At 44.9% G+C, this 16861-nt stretch overlaps 1 protein-coding gene across 3 annotated transcripts in view; it reads left to right on the top strand.

The window, feature by feature from the left end:
* agrn (agrin) overlaps positions 1-16861 on the top strand; it is a 546905-nt gene that overhangs the window by 481385 nt on the left and 48659 nt on the right. For all 3 annotated transcript variants that reach the window (XM_080215414.1, XM_080215417.1, XM_080215418.1), the window contains 5 exons: positions 1758-2114; positions 6039-6231; positions 9145-9360; positions 10453-10682; positions 14785-14919. In XM_080215414.1, coding sequence (XP_080071540.1) covers positions 1758-2114; positions 6039-6231; positions 9145-9360; positions 10453-10682; positions 14785-14919 — 1131 coding nt within the window. The remainder of the gene's footprint in view (positions 1-1757; positions 2115-6038; positions 6232-9144; positions 9361-10452; positions 10683-14784; positions 14920-16861) is intronic.

The raw sequence follows: 16861 nt of genomic DNA on the forward strand, positions 1-16861 counted from the left end.
TGGTATATTATCCATGGAAATGCTTTTTGTTATTCTGCCAGTTCTTCTACATTCTCTCTGTAACATGGAATCTAGATGTGATCACATTGAGCTCTAAGTGTGGTCTAACAAATTTTCCGTTGCAATCACTGGAATTGAAGATGAGGCACTGTGTAAAATAAGGCAGATGATCCAATAGAACCCATTTCAGATTATCGCCCAAAGGAGTTTTCAACTCCCTATATACATTCAATGTTTTTTAATGCTGTTCTATAGCAATGTACCCCAGTGTTTTGTTTGAACTTAAGGCAGGACAGTGGTTAGCACCACTGCCTCAGAACTCCCAGGTTCAATTCCGGCCTTGGATGACTGCATGGGTGGAGTTTGCACATTCTCCCCGTGTCTGCGTGGGTTTCCTCTGGGTGCTCCGGTTTCCTCCCACAGTCCAAAGATGTGTAGGTGAGGTGGATTAGCCATTCTCAATTGACCCTTAGTGTCCCAAGATGCGTAGGTTGGAGGGATTAGCCATGGAAAATATGTGGGGTTATGGGATAGGGTAATGGAGAGGGTCTGGGTAACATTCTGTCAGAGAGTCGGTACAGACTGGTTGGGCTGAATGGCCTCTTCTGCACTGAAGGGATTCGATAATGCTTTGTCCATCAGTCTTTCAGATGACTGCAGTATTGCCACTTTTATGTGCTCAGGATTTTTAACAATTGCAGACATGTTTAAAGTTTATTTATTAGTGTCATAGGTAGGCTTACATTAACACTTCAGTGAAGTTACTGTGAGGATCCCCTAGCTGTACGTTCGGGTTCACTGAAGGAGAATTTAGCATGGCCAGTGCATCTAACTTGCACATCTTTCAGACTGTGGGGGGAAACCAGAGCACCTGGAGAAAACCCACACAGACTCAGGGAGAATGTGCAAACTCCACACAGACAGTGACCCAAGCCGGGAATCGAACCCAGGATCCCTGGCACTGTGAGGCGGCAGTGCTAACCACTGTGCCACCGTGTGTTGGTTGGCTGGGAGTATACATTGTGTGCTAATTCACAAACTTGCGTAGGCCGTTGGCTCTGGATTGATGATTCTTGGTAGAAACGTGGAAGAAATGCCCATTGCCATCCTGTGCTGATAATTGAGGCCTTGGTGACTAGTGAGGGAGCGAAAGATGAGTTGTGGACTATGAATTGCAGAACCTCCCCGTGCATTAGCGGTTGTGATTTATGTTCATTCCTTGCAGTGGATGTAGCTCATTGCTTAACCTTTAAACCACCCAAATGATCTGGGGGGGAGGGAATGTTTCTTAAATCTTGTTTCTCCCTTAAAAGCTGAGGGCCCATTAATCTTTGCGTTGGTGTTATTACACTGTCTTGCTATTGCCTTTCCTATCATGCGAATGATAAAGGGGCCTACTCTTCCCTTTTCACTAGGGTGAGCCTTTATCCCTCCTGGAAGGTGTATAGCTCAAACAAAAACCAATATAGAATGCAGCTATAAAATGGATGCTGTAGGAATTAAATTACCGGAATAGTAATATATGGATCTGAATAGTATGTGGAAAAATATATTCTTAATTTTAAAAAGTACGTTGTTGTGTGGATACAATTATTTTTTTTTGACAGGGTGACATTATAAATGGTGGTTGTTGTAATTAACATTTGACAGATTTATGTAAATGTGATTTATCAGGATGTTTTAAATTCTGTGGCCGTCCATTACAGGGAAGGTGGTTTAATTTAGTTTGTGTGCGGGCTCTGATTTTTTTGTTGTAGACTTGGCACCAGTGCTGTTCACCACGACCAGCACCACCACGGCAGCCACAACAATCCCGGCAACCACCGCGTCCACGCTGGTCACCCTCCCCCTGACAGTTACCAGGCGGCCTCTTACCACCACCCGACGACCGAAAGCCCACCAGCAGGCCAAGGGGCTGCCCACTACCATGGCAACCACAACGAAGGCAGCCACTACCAGGAGGCCCCATGTCCCTAAGGACAAGCTGCCAGATGTCTACTCCCGCAAGCCTTGTGATCTCCATCCTTGTCTCCATGGAGGGACCTGCGAAGATGATGGGATGGATTACACGTGCAGTTGTCCGGCTGGAAGGGGAGGAGCTGTTTGTGAACAGAGTAAGGCATTGGCGGTTCTCCTTACTTTCTGCATAATGAGATGAAGGATGAGACTTTTTTTTTCCTTGCTTAAAAACATGGCGGGTGGGGGTGATTTGGGGTTGGGGAGAGGGAATTTTCCCATCCCGCCCGACATGGGAATGGTAGAGAGCAGGGTTGGACTATGCAAAGGTTTATTGACCTTGGGCGGGATTCTCCGGTTCTGGGGTGAGCGCAGCAGGAGAATCCCACCCACGTCCTCTCCAGTTTTTCATTTCTCCCAATCAGGTTGGCTTCTTGACTGGTGTAAAGTTTAGGAGGCCCTCTGGTGTTTTGTAAACCAGGCCATTAGCCATCTCTGAGCTGGACGGCACGGTGGCACAGTGGTTAACATTGCTGCCACACAGCGCCAGGGACCTGGGTTTGATTCCTGCCTCGGGTCACCGTCCGTGCGGAGTCTACACGTTCTCCCCGCGTCTGCACAGATTTCCTCCAGCTGCTCCAGTTTCCTCCCACACTCCAAAGATGTGCATGTTAGGTGGATTGGCCATGCTAAATTGCCCCTTGGTGTCAGGGGGATTAGCAAGGTAAATACATTGGGTTACAGGGATAGGGCGTGGATGGGATCATTGTCGCTGCATGCTCAATGGGCCGAATGGTGCCTTTTTGCACTCTACAAATTCTACGATTTGTGAGGCAGGAAAGTTGACTGAAGGAAATTGAATCCGATTCTCCATTTACCTAACATCCACAATAGCCCACATCCAGTCAGGATCATTGCATGTAAAGCGAGAATGTGGGCAATAGGCATTCTCAACCCAGCCTCAATGCCCCCAACCTTCCTGTGAGCCTAGAGCTATGTGGCAATTTGTTACATCCAACTATTGTCAAGCATGACAATCATGAACCACTCAGTTCAAGGACAGTTGGGGATGGGCAACAAATCCTGACCTTGCCAACGATGCCCACACCCCATGGAAAAATAACCAAATCTGATCCTGAGCAAGCTGCCAAATCTCTGCTAAAGTGGTTTCCACACTTCCTTACATCAGTTGTGTTTTGGATTGAGATTTATTTTATGCCAAGGAGGAGGCTGCCCTACTCCATGTTGTCACACACAATGTCATGTGATCAACTGTCTTAGCATAGGCCAGCGATTGAACCTGCAACCTTGCTAACATGCATGCAGTTAGACACCACACCTTAACCTTGCCCCAACCACGCTACTACTCCAGAGTGGGAAAGTGACGAATGGCTGAGTGCTGTATTCATAGAATCCCTACAGTGCAGAAGGAGGCTATTCAGCCCATCAAGTCTGCACTGACAATAATCTGACCCAGACCTTATTCCCATAAGCCCACGTATCTGCCCTGCTAGTCTCCCTGATACTAGGGGGCAATTTAGCATGGCCAATCCATCTAACCATTTTTGGACGGTGGGAGGAAATCGGAGCACCCCGGAGGAAACCCCACACAACGAGAATGTGTGAAGTTTGCACAAACAGTGACCCAAGGTCGGAATCGAACCTGGGTCCCTGGCACTGTGAGGCAGCAGTGCCAACCATTGTGCCACCCTAATGACGGCATGATTGAACTGCACCTGTAATGTCTCTGCTGCGAAGCAGTGGTGCACTCGCTCTGCGCCGTTGCATGTCAGAGCCTAATCCAGCTTTTGTTGTGTTTTATTAAGTGTATTCACTAAATGTGAATAAGATGGAACCGTTTCTTCATGTCAGTGTTGTTCTTTGAAGAAAGCTAAAGAACGTAGAACAGACTAACCACATTCCTTTATTAAGTTACGTTATTAATTGAACAACATACACCTTTGTTAGCACTGTATTTGCCCCGCAAGTCATAAACTATATCAATTCCATAGAATGTCTCCTGTGCCAGGGCTTTGAAAGAGATTTTGGTTCGTCCCAGTTCCCCAGTCCCATAGATTCCCCTGCTCCCCCTTTGCATCTAATGGTATCCTTTATGTTATCTTTTGTGGTTGGGACATACAAACAGCTGAATAAAAGCTCATGACTGTGGATGCTGGAATCTGAAAGCAAAAGAGAAAATGCTGGAAACTCCCAGCAGGTCTGGCAGCATCTGTAAGGAGAGAAAAGAGCTGACGTTTCGAGACCAGGCGACCCTTTGTCAAAGCTTCTTTACAAAGGGTCATCTGGACTGGGAATGTCAGCTCTTTTCTCTCTTTACAGATGCTGCCAGACCTGCTGAGATTTTCCAGCATTTTCTAAATACTAAACAAATGTCTATGTCTTAAATACGCTGATTAAATTATGCCATATTGTCATTTTCCATTCTTGATAAAAGATGGTGGCATATTGGTTATGGCACTAGATTAATAATCTGCTGTGTTTTGCAATTGAAATTCACTTATGTCTAGTTATTGCTTCAGAAGCTGCGTATACAATATTGGCACATGTAATTCATTACTATTACACAGCCTTTCCTTTTTAACACATGGTCATCATTTTTGTTTTGAAACTGGAGCAGCATTTTTCTATGTTGGTTTTGTAAATGTCCCAGAGTGAAAAGTGTAAATTATGTCATGTTTTCATTATATCACCTCTGCTCCTGGTTGAAGGGAAGTTAAGGATACAGGAGCTTATCTGATTGTAAAGTATGCTGCAGTCAAAGAAGGAGTCAGCAGTGTGGTGTCCGCAAGTCCCAAATTTACAGCTGCCGGATACATACATGGGGAGGTAGCAAGTAGTGGTATCGTCACTGGACTAGTAACCTAGAGACCCTGGGGACTGGGGTTCATAGAATCCCTACCGTGCAGAAGGAGGCCATTCGGCCCATCAAGTCAGCACCAACCAGAATCCCACCCAGGCCCTTCCCATAACCCCACATACTTACCCTGCTAGTGCCCCTGACACTAGGGTCAATTTAGCATTGGCAATTCACGTAACCTGCACATCTTTGGACTGTGGGAGGAAACCGGAGCACCCGGACCCATGCAGACATGGGGAGAATGTACAAACTTCACACACACAGTGACTCGAGGCCGGAATTGAACCCAGGTCCCTGGCACTGTGAGGCAGCAGTACTAACCACTGTGCTGCCTAAATTCTGCCATGACAGATGATGAAATTTCAACTCAATAAATAACCTGGAATTAAAAGTTCAATGATGATTATTAGAAACCATTGTTGGTTTTTGTGAAATCCCATCTGGTTCACTCATGGAAATATGCCATCCTTACCTGGTCTGGTCTACATGTGACTCCAGATCCAATATCAATGTGACTGACTTTCAAATGCCTTCTGAAATGGAGGGCAGTTAGGGATGGGCAATAAATGCCCATGTCATCCCGTAAATCATTTGTACAGTGGCACAGTGGTTAGCATTGCTGCCTCACAGTGCCACAGATCTTGGTTCAATTCCGGTCTTGGGTGACTGTCTGTGTGGACTTTGCACATTCTTCCCTTGTCTCTATGTGGGTTTCTTCCGGATGCTCTGGTTTCCTCCCACAGTCCAAAAGAGGTGGATTCGCCAGACTAAATTGCCCTTTAGTTTCCCAAGATGTAGATTAGGGGGATTAGTTTTGGGAAATATGTGGATATGATGAGATGTTCTGTCAGACAGTTGGCGCAGACTTGATGGGCTGAATGGCCTCTTCAGCTCTGTAGAAATTCTATGATTCTATATAAAAAATTCTTGAAGGTTTCTCTTTGTAGGATTATTGTGAAAGAGTAACCTCAAAGAGATTATAGGTTTCCTATCATTAAATTACTTTAAAAAGGGAAGCAATGTGATAAAAATTTTTAAAAGCTATAAATTATTAATGTTGTATAAGCTGTTTGAAGGGATTTTCAAAAATATAAACTATTTGGTTAATCAAGTTGTTAAATGTCATTTTAAAAAATGCCTCTTGTTCAGAAATCACAGTCAGTGCTCATACTTGAAACTCTAAGATCTGTTTAATTTTGTGCAGCAATTGTATATCATCTACCTGAGTTTGGTGGCAAGTCTTACTTGGCATTTAAGACTATGAAGGCTTACCACACCGTGCGGATCAGCCTAGAATTCCGTGCCTCTGACCTGGATGGGTTACTGTTGTATAATGGACAGAAGAAAGGCAAAGACTTCATCTCCCTTGCCCTTGTAAAGGGTCGTGTGGAGCTCAGGTAAATTGTGCATTTCTGTTTAAAGAAAGAAGCATATTGTTTGCCACAGTTGAATTAATTGATAATTCTAAAATACTGTATGGCATGAAGTAAGCTGATCATTCCTTCTATTGTACATCATTCACCTTATAAAAATATAAATTCACTTATAAACATGGACATCACATATATGCTTATCCCACTGTAAGCCATTGTGTAGTCCCTAACATACCCTTCCAAGGAGGAGGCAGTGGCGTAGTGGCATTGTTGCTGGGCCAGTAATTCAGAGACCCAGGGTAATGCTCTGGGGATCTGGGTTCAAATCCCACCACGGCAGATGGTGAAACTTGAATTCAATCTGGATATGACCTTGAAACCATTGTCGATTGTTGCAAAAACCCATCTGGTTCACTAATGTCTTTTAGGGAAGGAAATCTGCCATCCTGATCCAGTCTGGCTGACATGTGACTCCAGATCCACAGCAATGTGGTTGACTCTTAAATGTTCACATCCCATGAACGAATGTATAAAATAAAATTTTATCTTGGTCCTCGAAATGTTGACTCTGTTCCCAAGGTATTGGTGTAAATGTTACATTTTATATGTTAATTTACCCAGTAAGATTCCACAGGTAATGACTACCATAATCTCAAAAACACCAGATCTTAACTACTTCAGGGTATCTCAGCGGGTAATAAATGTTTTAAATAATCTATTAGATGGTAGTAAAGACAAAAACATCAGGATTATTTAAAATTCAGCTGGATGGTTTGATAGGAGATATAACACACTACTGGATGAGCCTCAATATCCAGATAGTCTTCTTTCATTTTTGACTTTCCTTGTGTTCCAACAAAGAAACGTAGAAAATAGGAGCAGGAGTGGGCCATTTGGCCCTTCAATCCTGCTCTGCCATTCATTGTGATCATGGCTAATCATTCCAATTCAATAGCCTGACCCCACCTTCCCCCCCATATCCTTTGATCCCCTTTGGCTCAAGAGTTAAACCTTATTCCTTCTTGAAAACTTACAATGTTTTGGTCTCAACTGCCGTTTGTGGTAGCAAATTCTACAGCTCACCACTCTCTCATTGAAGAAATTTCTCCTGATCACAATCCTAAAAGCTTTATCCTATTTTCTTATACATCATTATCCCTTTCACATTCATGGGGAGGCAGTGGCCTAATGGTATTATCACGAGACTGTTAATCCAGAAACTTAGTTCTGGAGAGCGGAGTTCGAATCCCACCGTGGCAGATGGTAGGATTTGAATTCAATTAAAAAATCTAGAATTAAGAATCTACTGATGACCATGAAACGATTGTCGGAAAAGCCTATCTGGTTTACTAATGTCCTTTAGGGAAGGAAATCTGCTGTCCTTACCTGGTCTGGCCTACATGTGACTCCAAAACCACAGCAATGTGGTTGACTCTCAACTGTCCTTGGGCAACTAGGGATGGGCAATAAGTGCTTGCTAGCTAGCGATGCCCGTGTCTCACGAATGAATACAAAACAAAATCAGTCCCTTTTTGTAACCAGGCCTCTTATCTGAGGATGGATGTCCTTGCTATAGAGGGAGTACAGCAAAGGTTTACCAGACTGATTGCTGGGATGGCAGGTCTGTCATGTTAGGAGAGGTTATGTCAGTTTGGATTATATTGACTGGAGTTCAGAAGAGTGAGAGGGGATCTCATAGAAACTTATAAGACTTTAACAGGGTTAGACAGGGCAGATTCAGAAAGAAGGTTCCTATTGTGGGGAAGTCTAGAACTAGAGGGTCATAGTTTAAGGATGGAACTGAGGTGAGGAGAAATTTCTTCACCCAGTGGGTGGTGAACGTGTGGAATTCACTACCACAGAATGTAGTTGAGGCCAAAACATTGTCTGATTTCCAGAAGAAACTAGATGTAGCTCTTGGGGCTAAACGGATCAAGGGATATGGGGGGTGGAAGGGGGGATCAGGATATTGAATTCGATGATCAGCAATGATCAAAACGAATGGTGGCCATGATGTGTTGGACTGAGGTGGACACAGTAAGAAGTTTCACAACACCACATTGAAGTCCAACAGGTTTACTTGGTATCATTTCAGGACACTGCTCCTTCACCCCTCCACTCACCTGATGAAGGAGCCGCTCTCCAAAAGCTCGTGATTCCAAGTAAACCTGTTGGATTTAAACCTGCCTTTGTGAGACTTCTTGTAATGAATGGCAGAGTGAGCTCGAAGGGCCGAACATCTTTCTCCTGCTTCTAGTTTCTATGTTTCTTCCTATTCGGTTCCAGATATTGACTGCTCGGGGTTGCGGAAATGAACCATTTCGTTATGTGCAGCAAATTTGCATTTGTGCTCTCTAATGCTGCAGGTTGAAGTTAACCAACCTGCCAGGGTTCATGGTCTTCCAGCATTTCAGAAACTTGAACTTAGCACCAAGCAATCTTTCCTTCAGTTCGAGCAACCTTAAGTCTGTTAGCCTGTACCATTGGCTGGGCTGCAAAATCATATTTGCTCCTTCCCCTCCGCATAATCGTGCGGAGCCTGGGGGAGAAATAAATGAGGTCAGAGCCTGGTACATTAAGCCTCACCGTCTCTCTCTGCACCTTTAACAACATCCTCAAAACCAATCTTTTTCTTCAACTTGTCGGTCATTGTTCTTAACCTCTCCCTTTCCAACCCAGCATTTATCTTCCTCGTAATTGTTTGTGAGACGTTCTTGCAAGTTCTTGTCCCAAACTGTTGCTTTCCTGAGGCCAGTGTGAGAAGTATTAACAAACCAAAGGAAATTGATCCTGAGTTCAAAGTCGATGCAACATTGCTGCCAGGAACTCTCTGAGTCAACTAGCGCCTGAAGAGTTGAGATGCTGCTTGGTGTTGAATATTGAACCTGTTTCTAAGCACCGCCCTTAGTCGACTCGTCTCTCCCTCAATCCCCGCAGGTTCAACACTGGCTCTGGGACCGGTGTCATCATCAGCAGAAGGCGGATAGAGCCTGGGAAATGGCACCAAGTGGTCGTGAATCGCAACCGACGCAGCGGGATGCTATCAGTGGACGGTGAACCACACGTGATTGGGGATAGCCCAGCTGGAACAGACGGATTAAACCTGGACACAGACCTGTTCCTGGGAGGAGTGCCAGAGGATGAAATGACACTGTAAGTCTTCTTTACTTTCCCCGGGTGGCGAAGCGTCTATTTAGATTGTAAGCTTGGCTGTTTTCATTCCTTCACCTACATGTTGTCCTCGTGTTTGGAGAAACACTTGCCCTATCTGGTGAGACAATCTGCAGCTTTGACTGCCCTCATAATGTGAATGGAGCACTATTTCAATGAAGGATATCCTGACCAGAATCTGGTCATTATCATAATATCCCTACAGTACAGGATTGCACCCAGGCCCCATCCCTATCACCCTATGTATTTATCTGCTGACACTGATGGTCAATTCACCATGGCCAATCCACCTAACCCACCCATCTTTGGAGTGTGCAAGGAAACCAGAGCACCCAGAGGAAACCCACGCAGACATGGGGAGAACGTGCAAACTCCACACAGACAGTGACCCAAGGCCGGAATTGAACCCGGGTCCTTAGAGCTGTGAGGCAGCAGTACTAACCATTGTGCCACTGTGTCACCCAACAAAAACGCTATCTCTGGGATCTTACTATGCACAATTAGGTTGCCACATTTCCTATGATATATCAGTGACTACTTTGCTAAAGAACTTTGTGGCCTGTAAGCTCCTACTGCTGAGTATAACCACAGTTGATACCACAAAGTATATGTCTGATATTGGTTGGGAACTCAATCTCAGAACAGGTTGAGTAAGCACCATTATGGACCAGAATTTTACCACCCTGCCTGCCATGGGAATCGGAGTGGGCGAGGGGCAGGAACATGAAAGGGTCCATTGATCTCGGGCGGGATTTTACAGTTTCGGGACGAGCGAGGCAGTAAAACCCGCCATACTATGAATGGAGGTTAGGCTGAGTGCCAAATTCTCCATTCTCGCAGCTAGCAGTGGCCAAAGTCCAGAGAATTCCTGCCATTAACTCTTGTTCATCCATTCAGGGTTGATGCCTGATCTGCTGAGTGGTTTCTAGAATGTTCTTTAAAATTTGCAGCATCCAGTGTACTTAGAGTTTTTTTTCCCCTCTGAATGTTATGTTGAATAGCCGCGCTATTCCCATTGCGTCTGGTTTATGGAGTGATCTGGGCTTTTAAGAAAAATACTCTTTGTTTCTCCAGTGTTACGGAGCGAACAGCAGCAACAAAGGGGCTGAAGGGCTGCATTCGACTGCTGGACGTTAATAACCTAGTCTATGATCTGGAGGAAACGGGCAAAGATGTCCTGTATGGCAGCGGGGTTGGAGAGTGCGGGAATAACCCTTGCCAACCCAACCCCTGCAAGAACCGTGGCAAGTGCCGTATGAAGGAGGCGGAGATGTTCCACTGTGAATGTGTCAGCGGATTTTCAGGTAACTACTTTGACTACAAAGACAAGAAAATGAACAATATAGCTCTTTCTTCATGCCATACACAGCTGGGGTCAAAATAAATTTTTCAAGGATCCTTAATGAGAATTTGTTGAGGGCTACTTTATAATTCTCACTAAGCCCTTTATGACAGACTGAATTTTTGTATTCATTCATGGGATAGGGGCGTTGCGGCTGGGCCAGCATTTATTGCCCATCCCTAGTTGCCCTTGGACAGCAGTTGAGAGTCAACCACATCGCTGTGGCTCGGGAGTCACATGTCAGCCAGACTGGGTAAGGACGGCAGATTTCCTCCCCTAAAGGACATCAGTGAACCAGATGGGTTTTTACGATAGTCGCCAATGGTTTCACAGTCATCAGTAGATTCTTAATTCCAGATTTTTGTTACTGAATTCAAATTCCACCATCTGCTGTGGTGGGATTCGAACCTGGGTCCCCAGAACAGTAGCTGAGTTTCTGGATTAATAGTCTAGTGATAATATCACTTGGCTTCCCCTAATGCAGTCACCTCTGTGCTTGTGTTGAGTTTTTGTTCAGATTTTTAAAATCTTTGCATTTGGAATCTGCTGAAACCCTCATTGTTTTTTTATTCATTGGTGGGACATGAGCGCCACTGGCTGGGCCATCAGTTATTGCCCATCCCTAGTTCCCTTGGACTGGATGGCTTGCTAGGCTATTTCAGAGGCCAGTTGAGAGTCAATTTACCTGGTCTGGCCTACATGTGGCTCTGCAGTCATGTGTAGACCAGACCAGGTAAGGATGGCAGATTTCCTTCCCAAGGACATTAGTGAGCCAGATGGGTTTTTCCGACAGTCAACAATTGGTTTCATGGCCATCAGTAGACTTCTAATTCCAGATTTTTATTCAGTCACTCATTCACCTGGTCGCCCGTTCACCCAGCTACCCATTCACCCCATCACCCACACAGTTAGCTCCAGACAATTCTGAAGACTAATGTCTTATTCGCCAGGGTAGTCGTCACTGGATAACTAGTTCAACCAGTTAAACTCTAGCTCTAAGCTTGCCCGAAACCTTTCTCAGCCCTTGCTTCTCGCTAATCTGTTAATTAAGTGGGACAAGTCCCCTTTGGGGAGAGAGTACACAACAGCAGCAGACAAACAGAAAGTGTGTCAGCGTGCATTTTTCAAAAGCTGTAGATTTGGAATCACTTAAGCATGATGATGGCTTTCTGAGTGTGTGAGCGCGGAGCTAACAGAAAATCCATCAAAGCGTGCAAGTAAAAATAAAAGTCTGATACATGTTGATACTCATGACTCAATCTGTTGAAACTTTTGAGTCTCCTAGCTCTGCATTTCTCCCCATTTGGAAGTAATGTCCCTTCTTTCAGAGAGAATGGAATGTCGTAGTTAGTTACAGCATTGTCCTTTCGTCAAGGGAGCCTGGGCTTGATGTCGCACGGGGTGCCTCTGTTAGTTATGTGGGTTCATAGACTCCCTACAGTGCAAGAGGAGTCCATTCGGTCCATCAAGTCTCCATCAACCACAATCCAACCAGGGCCTATCCCCATAGTCTCACACATTTACCCTGCTAATCCCCCTGACACTAATTGGCAATTTACCATGGCCAATCAACCTAACCCGCACACCTTTGGACTGTGGGAAGAAACCCATGCAGATGCCACAGACAGGAAGAACCAAGAATTGAACCTGGGTCCCTAGGTGCTGTGAGGCAGCAGTGCTAACCACTGTGCTACTGAGCCGTCCCACTTGAAGTATACCCAACAGGTCTCTAGTAAATGTCGGCTCACTGCGTAGTCTGACATGAATTGTAACTGAAGTTATGGGTGGGATTTTCTGGCCTTTCCATGGCAGAGCCCACCATGGGAGTCACGTGAGGTAGCCAAAAATCCATTGACTTTGGGTAGGACAGAAAATCTTGACCTATGTTCTTGACTGTTGTCTGATGTGGGTATAACTAAAGTCATTGAGCAATACAGCGCAGAAACAGGCCCTTCGGCCCAACCAGTCCATGCTGACCATGGCACCCTCCCAGTTAGTCTCAATTGCCCGTGTTTGACCCATATCCCTCTGATCCTTTCTCCTCCATGTACTTATCCACGTGTTTTTTCAATGTTGCTGTTGTATCCGCCTCAACCACTTTCTATGGCAGCTCACTCATTATACCACCCTCTGTGTGAAGATGTTGCTCCTCAGGTCCCTCTTAAATCTTTCCCCTCTCATCTTAAACCGATACCCTCTAGTTTTCAATTCTCCTTCCCTGGGAAAAAGATGATTTGCATTCATCCTATCAATGCCCCTCATGATTTTATACATCTCAATAAGATCACCCCCTCATTCTCCTACGTTCCAAGGAATAAAGTCCTAACCTGGCCAACCTCTCCCCATAACTCAGACCCACTAATCCCGGCAACATCCTCGGAAATCTTCACTTTCCAGTTTATCAATGTTTTTGCTATAACATGGTGACCAAAACTGTACACAATACTCCAAATGCAAATGTATGGATAAATTGATATATTGGTGCAGGTTCATGTCCTCACCAATGTCAAGTTGAGACCAAAACAGAAACTGCTGGAGAAACTCAGCAGGTCTGACAGCATCTGTGGAGACAGAATAGAGCCAACGTTTCGAGTCTGGGATGACCAGAACCGAAAGCAAAGAAAATCAGACAAGGTTTATACTCTGAGGGTAGGGAGCTGTGATAGGACAAAGGGAATGTAAATGATAATGATAAAGGCTGGAAAAGGTGCTAGACGCGTCCATTAAGTGATCGGAATGTGTGAATGGCAGAGCAAAGGTACAGATTGTTTGGGGACTATATGAAGAATGTGGCCCTTTGGAGTTGGAGACAAGATGTAGAGCAAAATTTCAGATGTGGAAAAGTAAAAATAAGAATAAATGGTGAAAAGAATGGATGAATGAGATGAAAAGAAGAAATGAAATTAAAGCAAAATGAATGACAAAAGAATTGGATTGAGGCACATTGCGTGGGAGTGATAGATCAAAGCTTACCTCAAAAACTAACTCCAAGAAATCAAGCTATAAATGGTTGCGGATTGTAGTGTTGAGATAGTTATAGTAAGAAGTCTCACAACTCCAGGTTGGAGTCCAACAGGTTTATTTGGTAGCATGAGCTACTAGTGGCTTGTGCTACCAAATGAACCTGACGGACTTTAACCTGGTGTCGTGAGACTTCTTACTGTGTTTACCCCAGTCCAGCGCTGGCATCTCCACATTGTTGAGATAGATAACCATTCTTAGTGAATGATAGAGCGGCTCAAAGAGCTGTGTGGCTTATCTAGTTCCCCGTGTTCTTACTCGGAATTTTCCCCCATTCCCACTGGATCAGTATTGGGTGCTGCTTTTGAGGGTCAAAAATGAAAGTGTTGCAATTTTCAGACACTAACATTTTCCACACAGGACTTGAGTTCCTTAAGGACCGAGCGTGTAGAAAATGTACTTTGAGCAGGAAATACTTCCCTTCATCCTTATTTTATTTTCTTGGGGTCAGATTTCTCACACAATTCCACATTCTAAAGGTGAGAGATCAATAATTTACTGATCTTTGCCAAATCCTGAGCTGCCAAATATAAAGTGTCTGCAAGAGTCGCTGAGATTAAGAGTTGCCATGGGTTGCTATCTCCCTCATTATTACTTTAAAAAAACCCATTAGGGGCGACCTTACCAAAACAATGCTGAATGAGTGTGAAAATGCAAGAGAATCATGCCCATTTTTTCAGCGAGAGAAAAATTAAAATCTTCTGCCATTTAGAGAAAAAAAGAGGCAAAGTGTGATTCCCGCCAGAAGGGGGAAGTGGATGAAGTCAATTCTCACCGGGAAGCCGGCTGCTGACTGCTAGAGAGCGGCATTGCGCATGTGCATGATCTCTCAGCGCACTGTGTAAACAGTCACTGCACCTTGGGGGATATCTCACTCCTGGTTTTTTTGCCTCCCTTGCGATCTTACCGGCCTGCCAAGCTGATCGACCGGCATGACAAGCCGGTAAGATCGCCCCCTTCTTATTTACTACCGCGCGTCACATGGATTCGAATTGTAAGATGCTAACAGATTGCTAATTCTGTTTAACACTCCGCTCTTCCAGGACCAACCTGTGCAGATGAGCACAACCCGTGCGACCCCAACCCATGCCACCCGTCAGCCAAATGCTTGGTGCTACCCGAAGGCGGAGCGAAGTGCGAGTGCCCGATGGGGCGCGAAGGAGAGTTCTGCGAAAGAGGTACAATCTAGTGCTTTAAACCAAGCGAGGGAGAACTCAGCGATCACTGCGGTTAGAATTGAGATTAATCAGGGCTTTTATTGTTCAGTCAGAAGCACTTTCAGTGCAAACTGGCGTGCCATCAAACTGAAAATATGAGTGACACTTTGCTTGATGGTAAATTTTCCTGCGAATGTAAAAGGGCCTCAACTGATTCCTTTGATTCCTTTTATGTCCTTCCTGAAATTTGTGTTGGGGGTGACAATACAAACAGGAGCTGTGTGAACAGCTGGGCCAGCGGCAATCACTGTTACTTATCTTTGAAGAAGAGCAATTTAATTTTGGATGCCACTTGGAGATCTGAGGGCAGAATAGAAATTTGCGAGTTTAAAGATCAGCTCAAATTGTCCCCCAGTGTGGTATAAAAAAAAATCCTGCTGGCCTTTTTGGAAAAGAAAAACAAATCTGAATAAATGATCAAATGTTTTCCAGGCCAGGGAAGCATCATTTAAGAAGCATGCGTTGGAATAGATTTGATTTTTTTAAACTGTGATAAGAGGTTACTTTGACATGATTTGGTTTATTATTGTCACATGTACTGGGATATAGCGGAAAATATTGTCTCTTTCGCGCTATAGAAACATAGAAGATAGGAGCAGGAGGAGGCCATTTGGCCCTTCGAGCCTGCTCCGCCATTCATCACGATCATGGCTGATCATCCAACTCAATAGTCTAATCCTGCTTTCACCCCATAACCTTTGATCTCTTTTGCCCCAAGTGCTATATCCAGCCACCTCTTGAATACATTCAATGTTTTGGCATCAACTACTTCCTGTGGTAATGAATTCTACAGGCTGACCACTCTTTGGGTGAAGAAATGCCTCCTCATCTCCGTCCTAAATAGTCCACCCTGTCCCCTGGTTCTGGACTCGCCCACCATCAGGAACATTCTCCCTGCCTCTACCCTGTCTGGTTAGAATTTTGTAAGTCTCTCTGAGATTTCCCCTCATTCATAGAAGCATAGAAACCCTACAGTGCAGGAAGAGGCCATTTGGCCTATCGAGTCTGCACCTACCACAATCCCACCCAGGCCCCATCTCCATATCTCTACATATTTACCCATTAATCCCTCTAATTTACCCATCCCAAGATGCTAAGGGGCAATTTTAGCATGGCCAATCAACCTAACCCGCACATCTCTGGACTGTGGGAGGAAACCCATGCAGACATGAGGAGAATGTGCAAACTCCACACAGACAATGACCCAAGCCAGGGATCGAACCCAGGCCCCTGGAGCTGTGAAGCAGCAGTGCTAACCATTGTGCTATTGTGCCGCCTTTAGTCTGAACTCCAGTGAAAACAATCCTAACCTAATCAATTTCTCCTCATACGTCAGTCCCACCATCCCTGGAATCTGCCTGGTAAACCTTCACTGCACTCCCTCAACAGACAAAGCATACCATTCATAGGGTACGTCAGGGAGAAGGAAAGGAGAGGGTGCAGAATATAGTGTTACAGTCATAGCTAGGGCGTAGAGAAACATCAACTTACGATATGATAGATCCATTTAAAAGTCTGATGACAGCAAGGAAGAAGCTGTTTTTGAGTCGCTTGATATGTGACCTCAGATTCTTGTTTCTTTTTCTCGAATGAAGAAGGCGGAAGAGAGTATGTCCGGGGTGCATGAGGTCCTTGATTATGCTGGCTGCTTTTCCGAGGCAGTGGGAAGTATAGACAGTGTCAGTGGGTGGAAGGCAGGTTTGTGGGATGAACTGGGCTTCGTTCATACCCTTTGTAGTTTCTTGTGGTCTTGGTCGGAGCAGGAGCCATACCAACCTACGAAACATCTGGAAAGGATGTAAAAATTGGTGAGAATCGTAGTCATTGGCAAACTGCTCTTAATTGCTAACATTCTTAAAGAAGCTGGAGGTTGTTCTCCTTGGAGCAAAGGAGATTGAGGTGT

This window comes from Carcharhinus amblyrhynchos, chromosome 30 (assembly GCF_965287045.1).
Source record: "Carcharhinus amblyrhynchos chromosome 30, sCarAmb.v2.hapA, whole genome shotgun sequence".
NCBI lineage: Eukaryota > Metazoa > Chordata > Chondrichthyes > Carcharhiniformes > Carcharhinidae > Carcharhinus > Carcharhinus amblyrhynchos.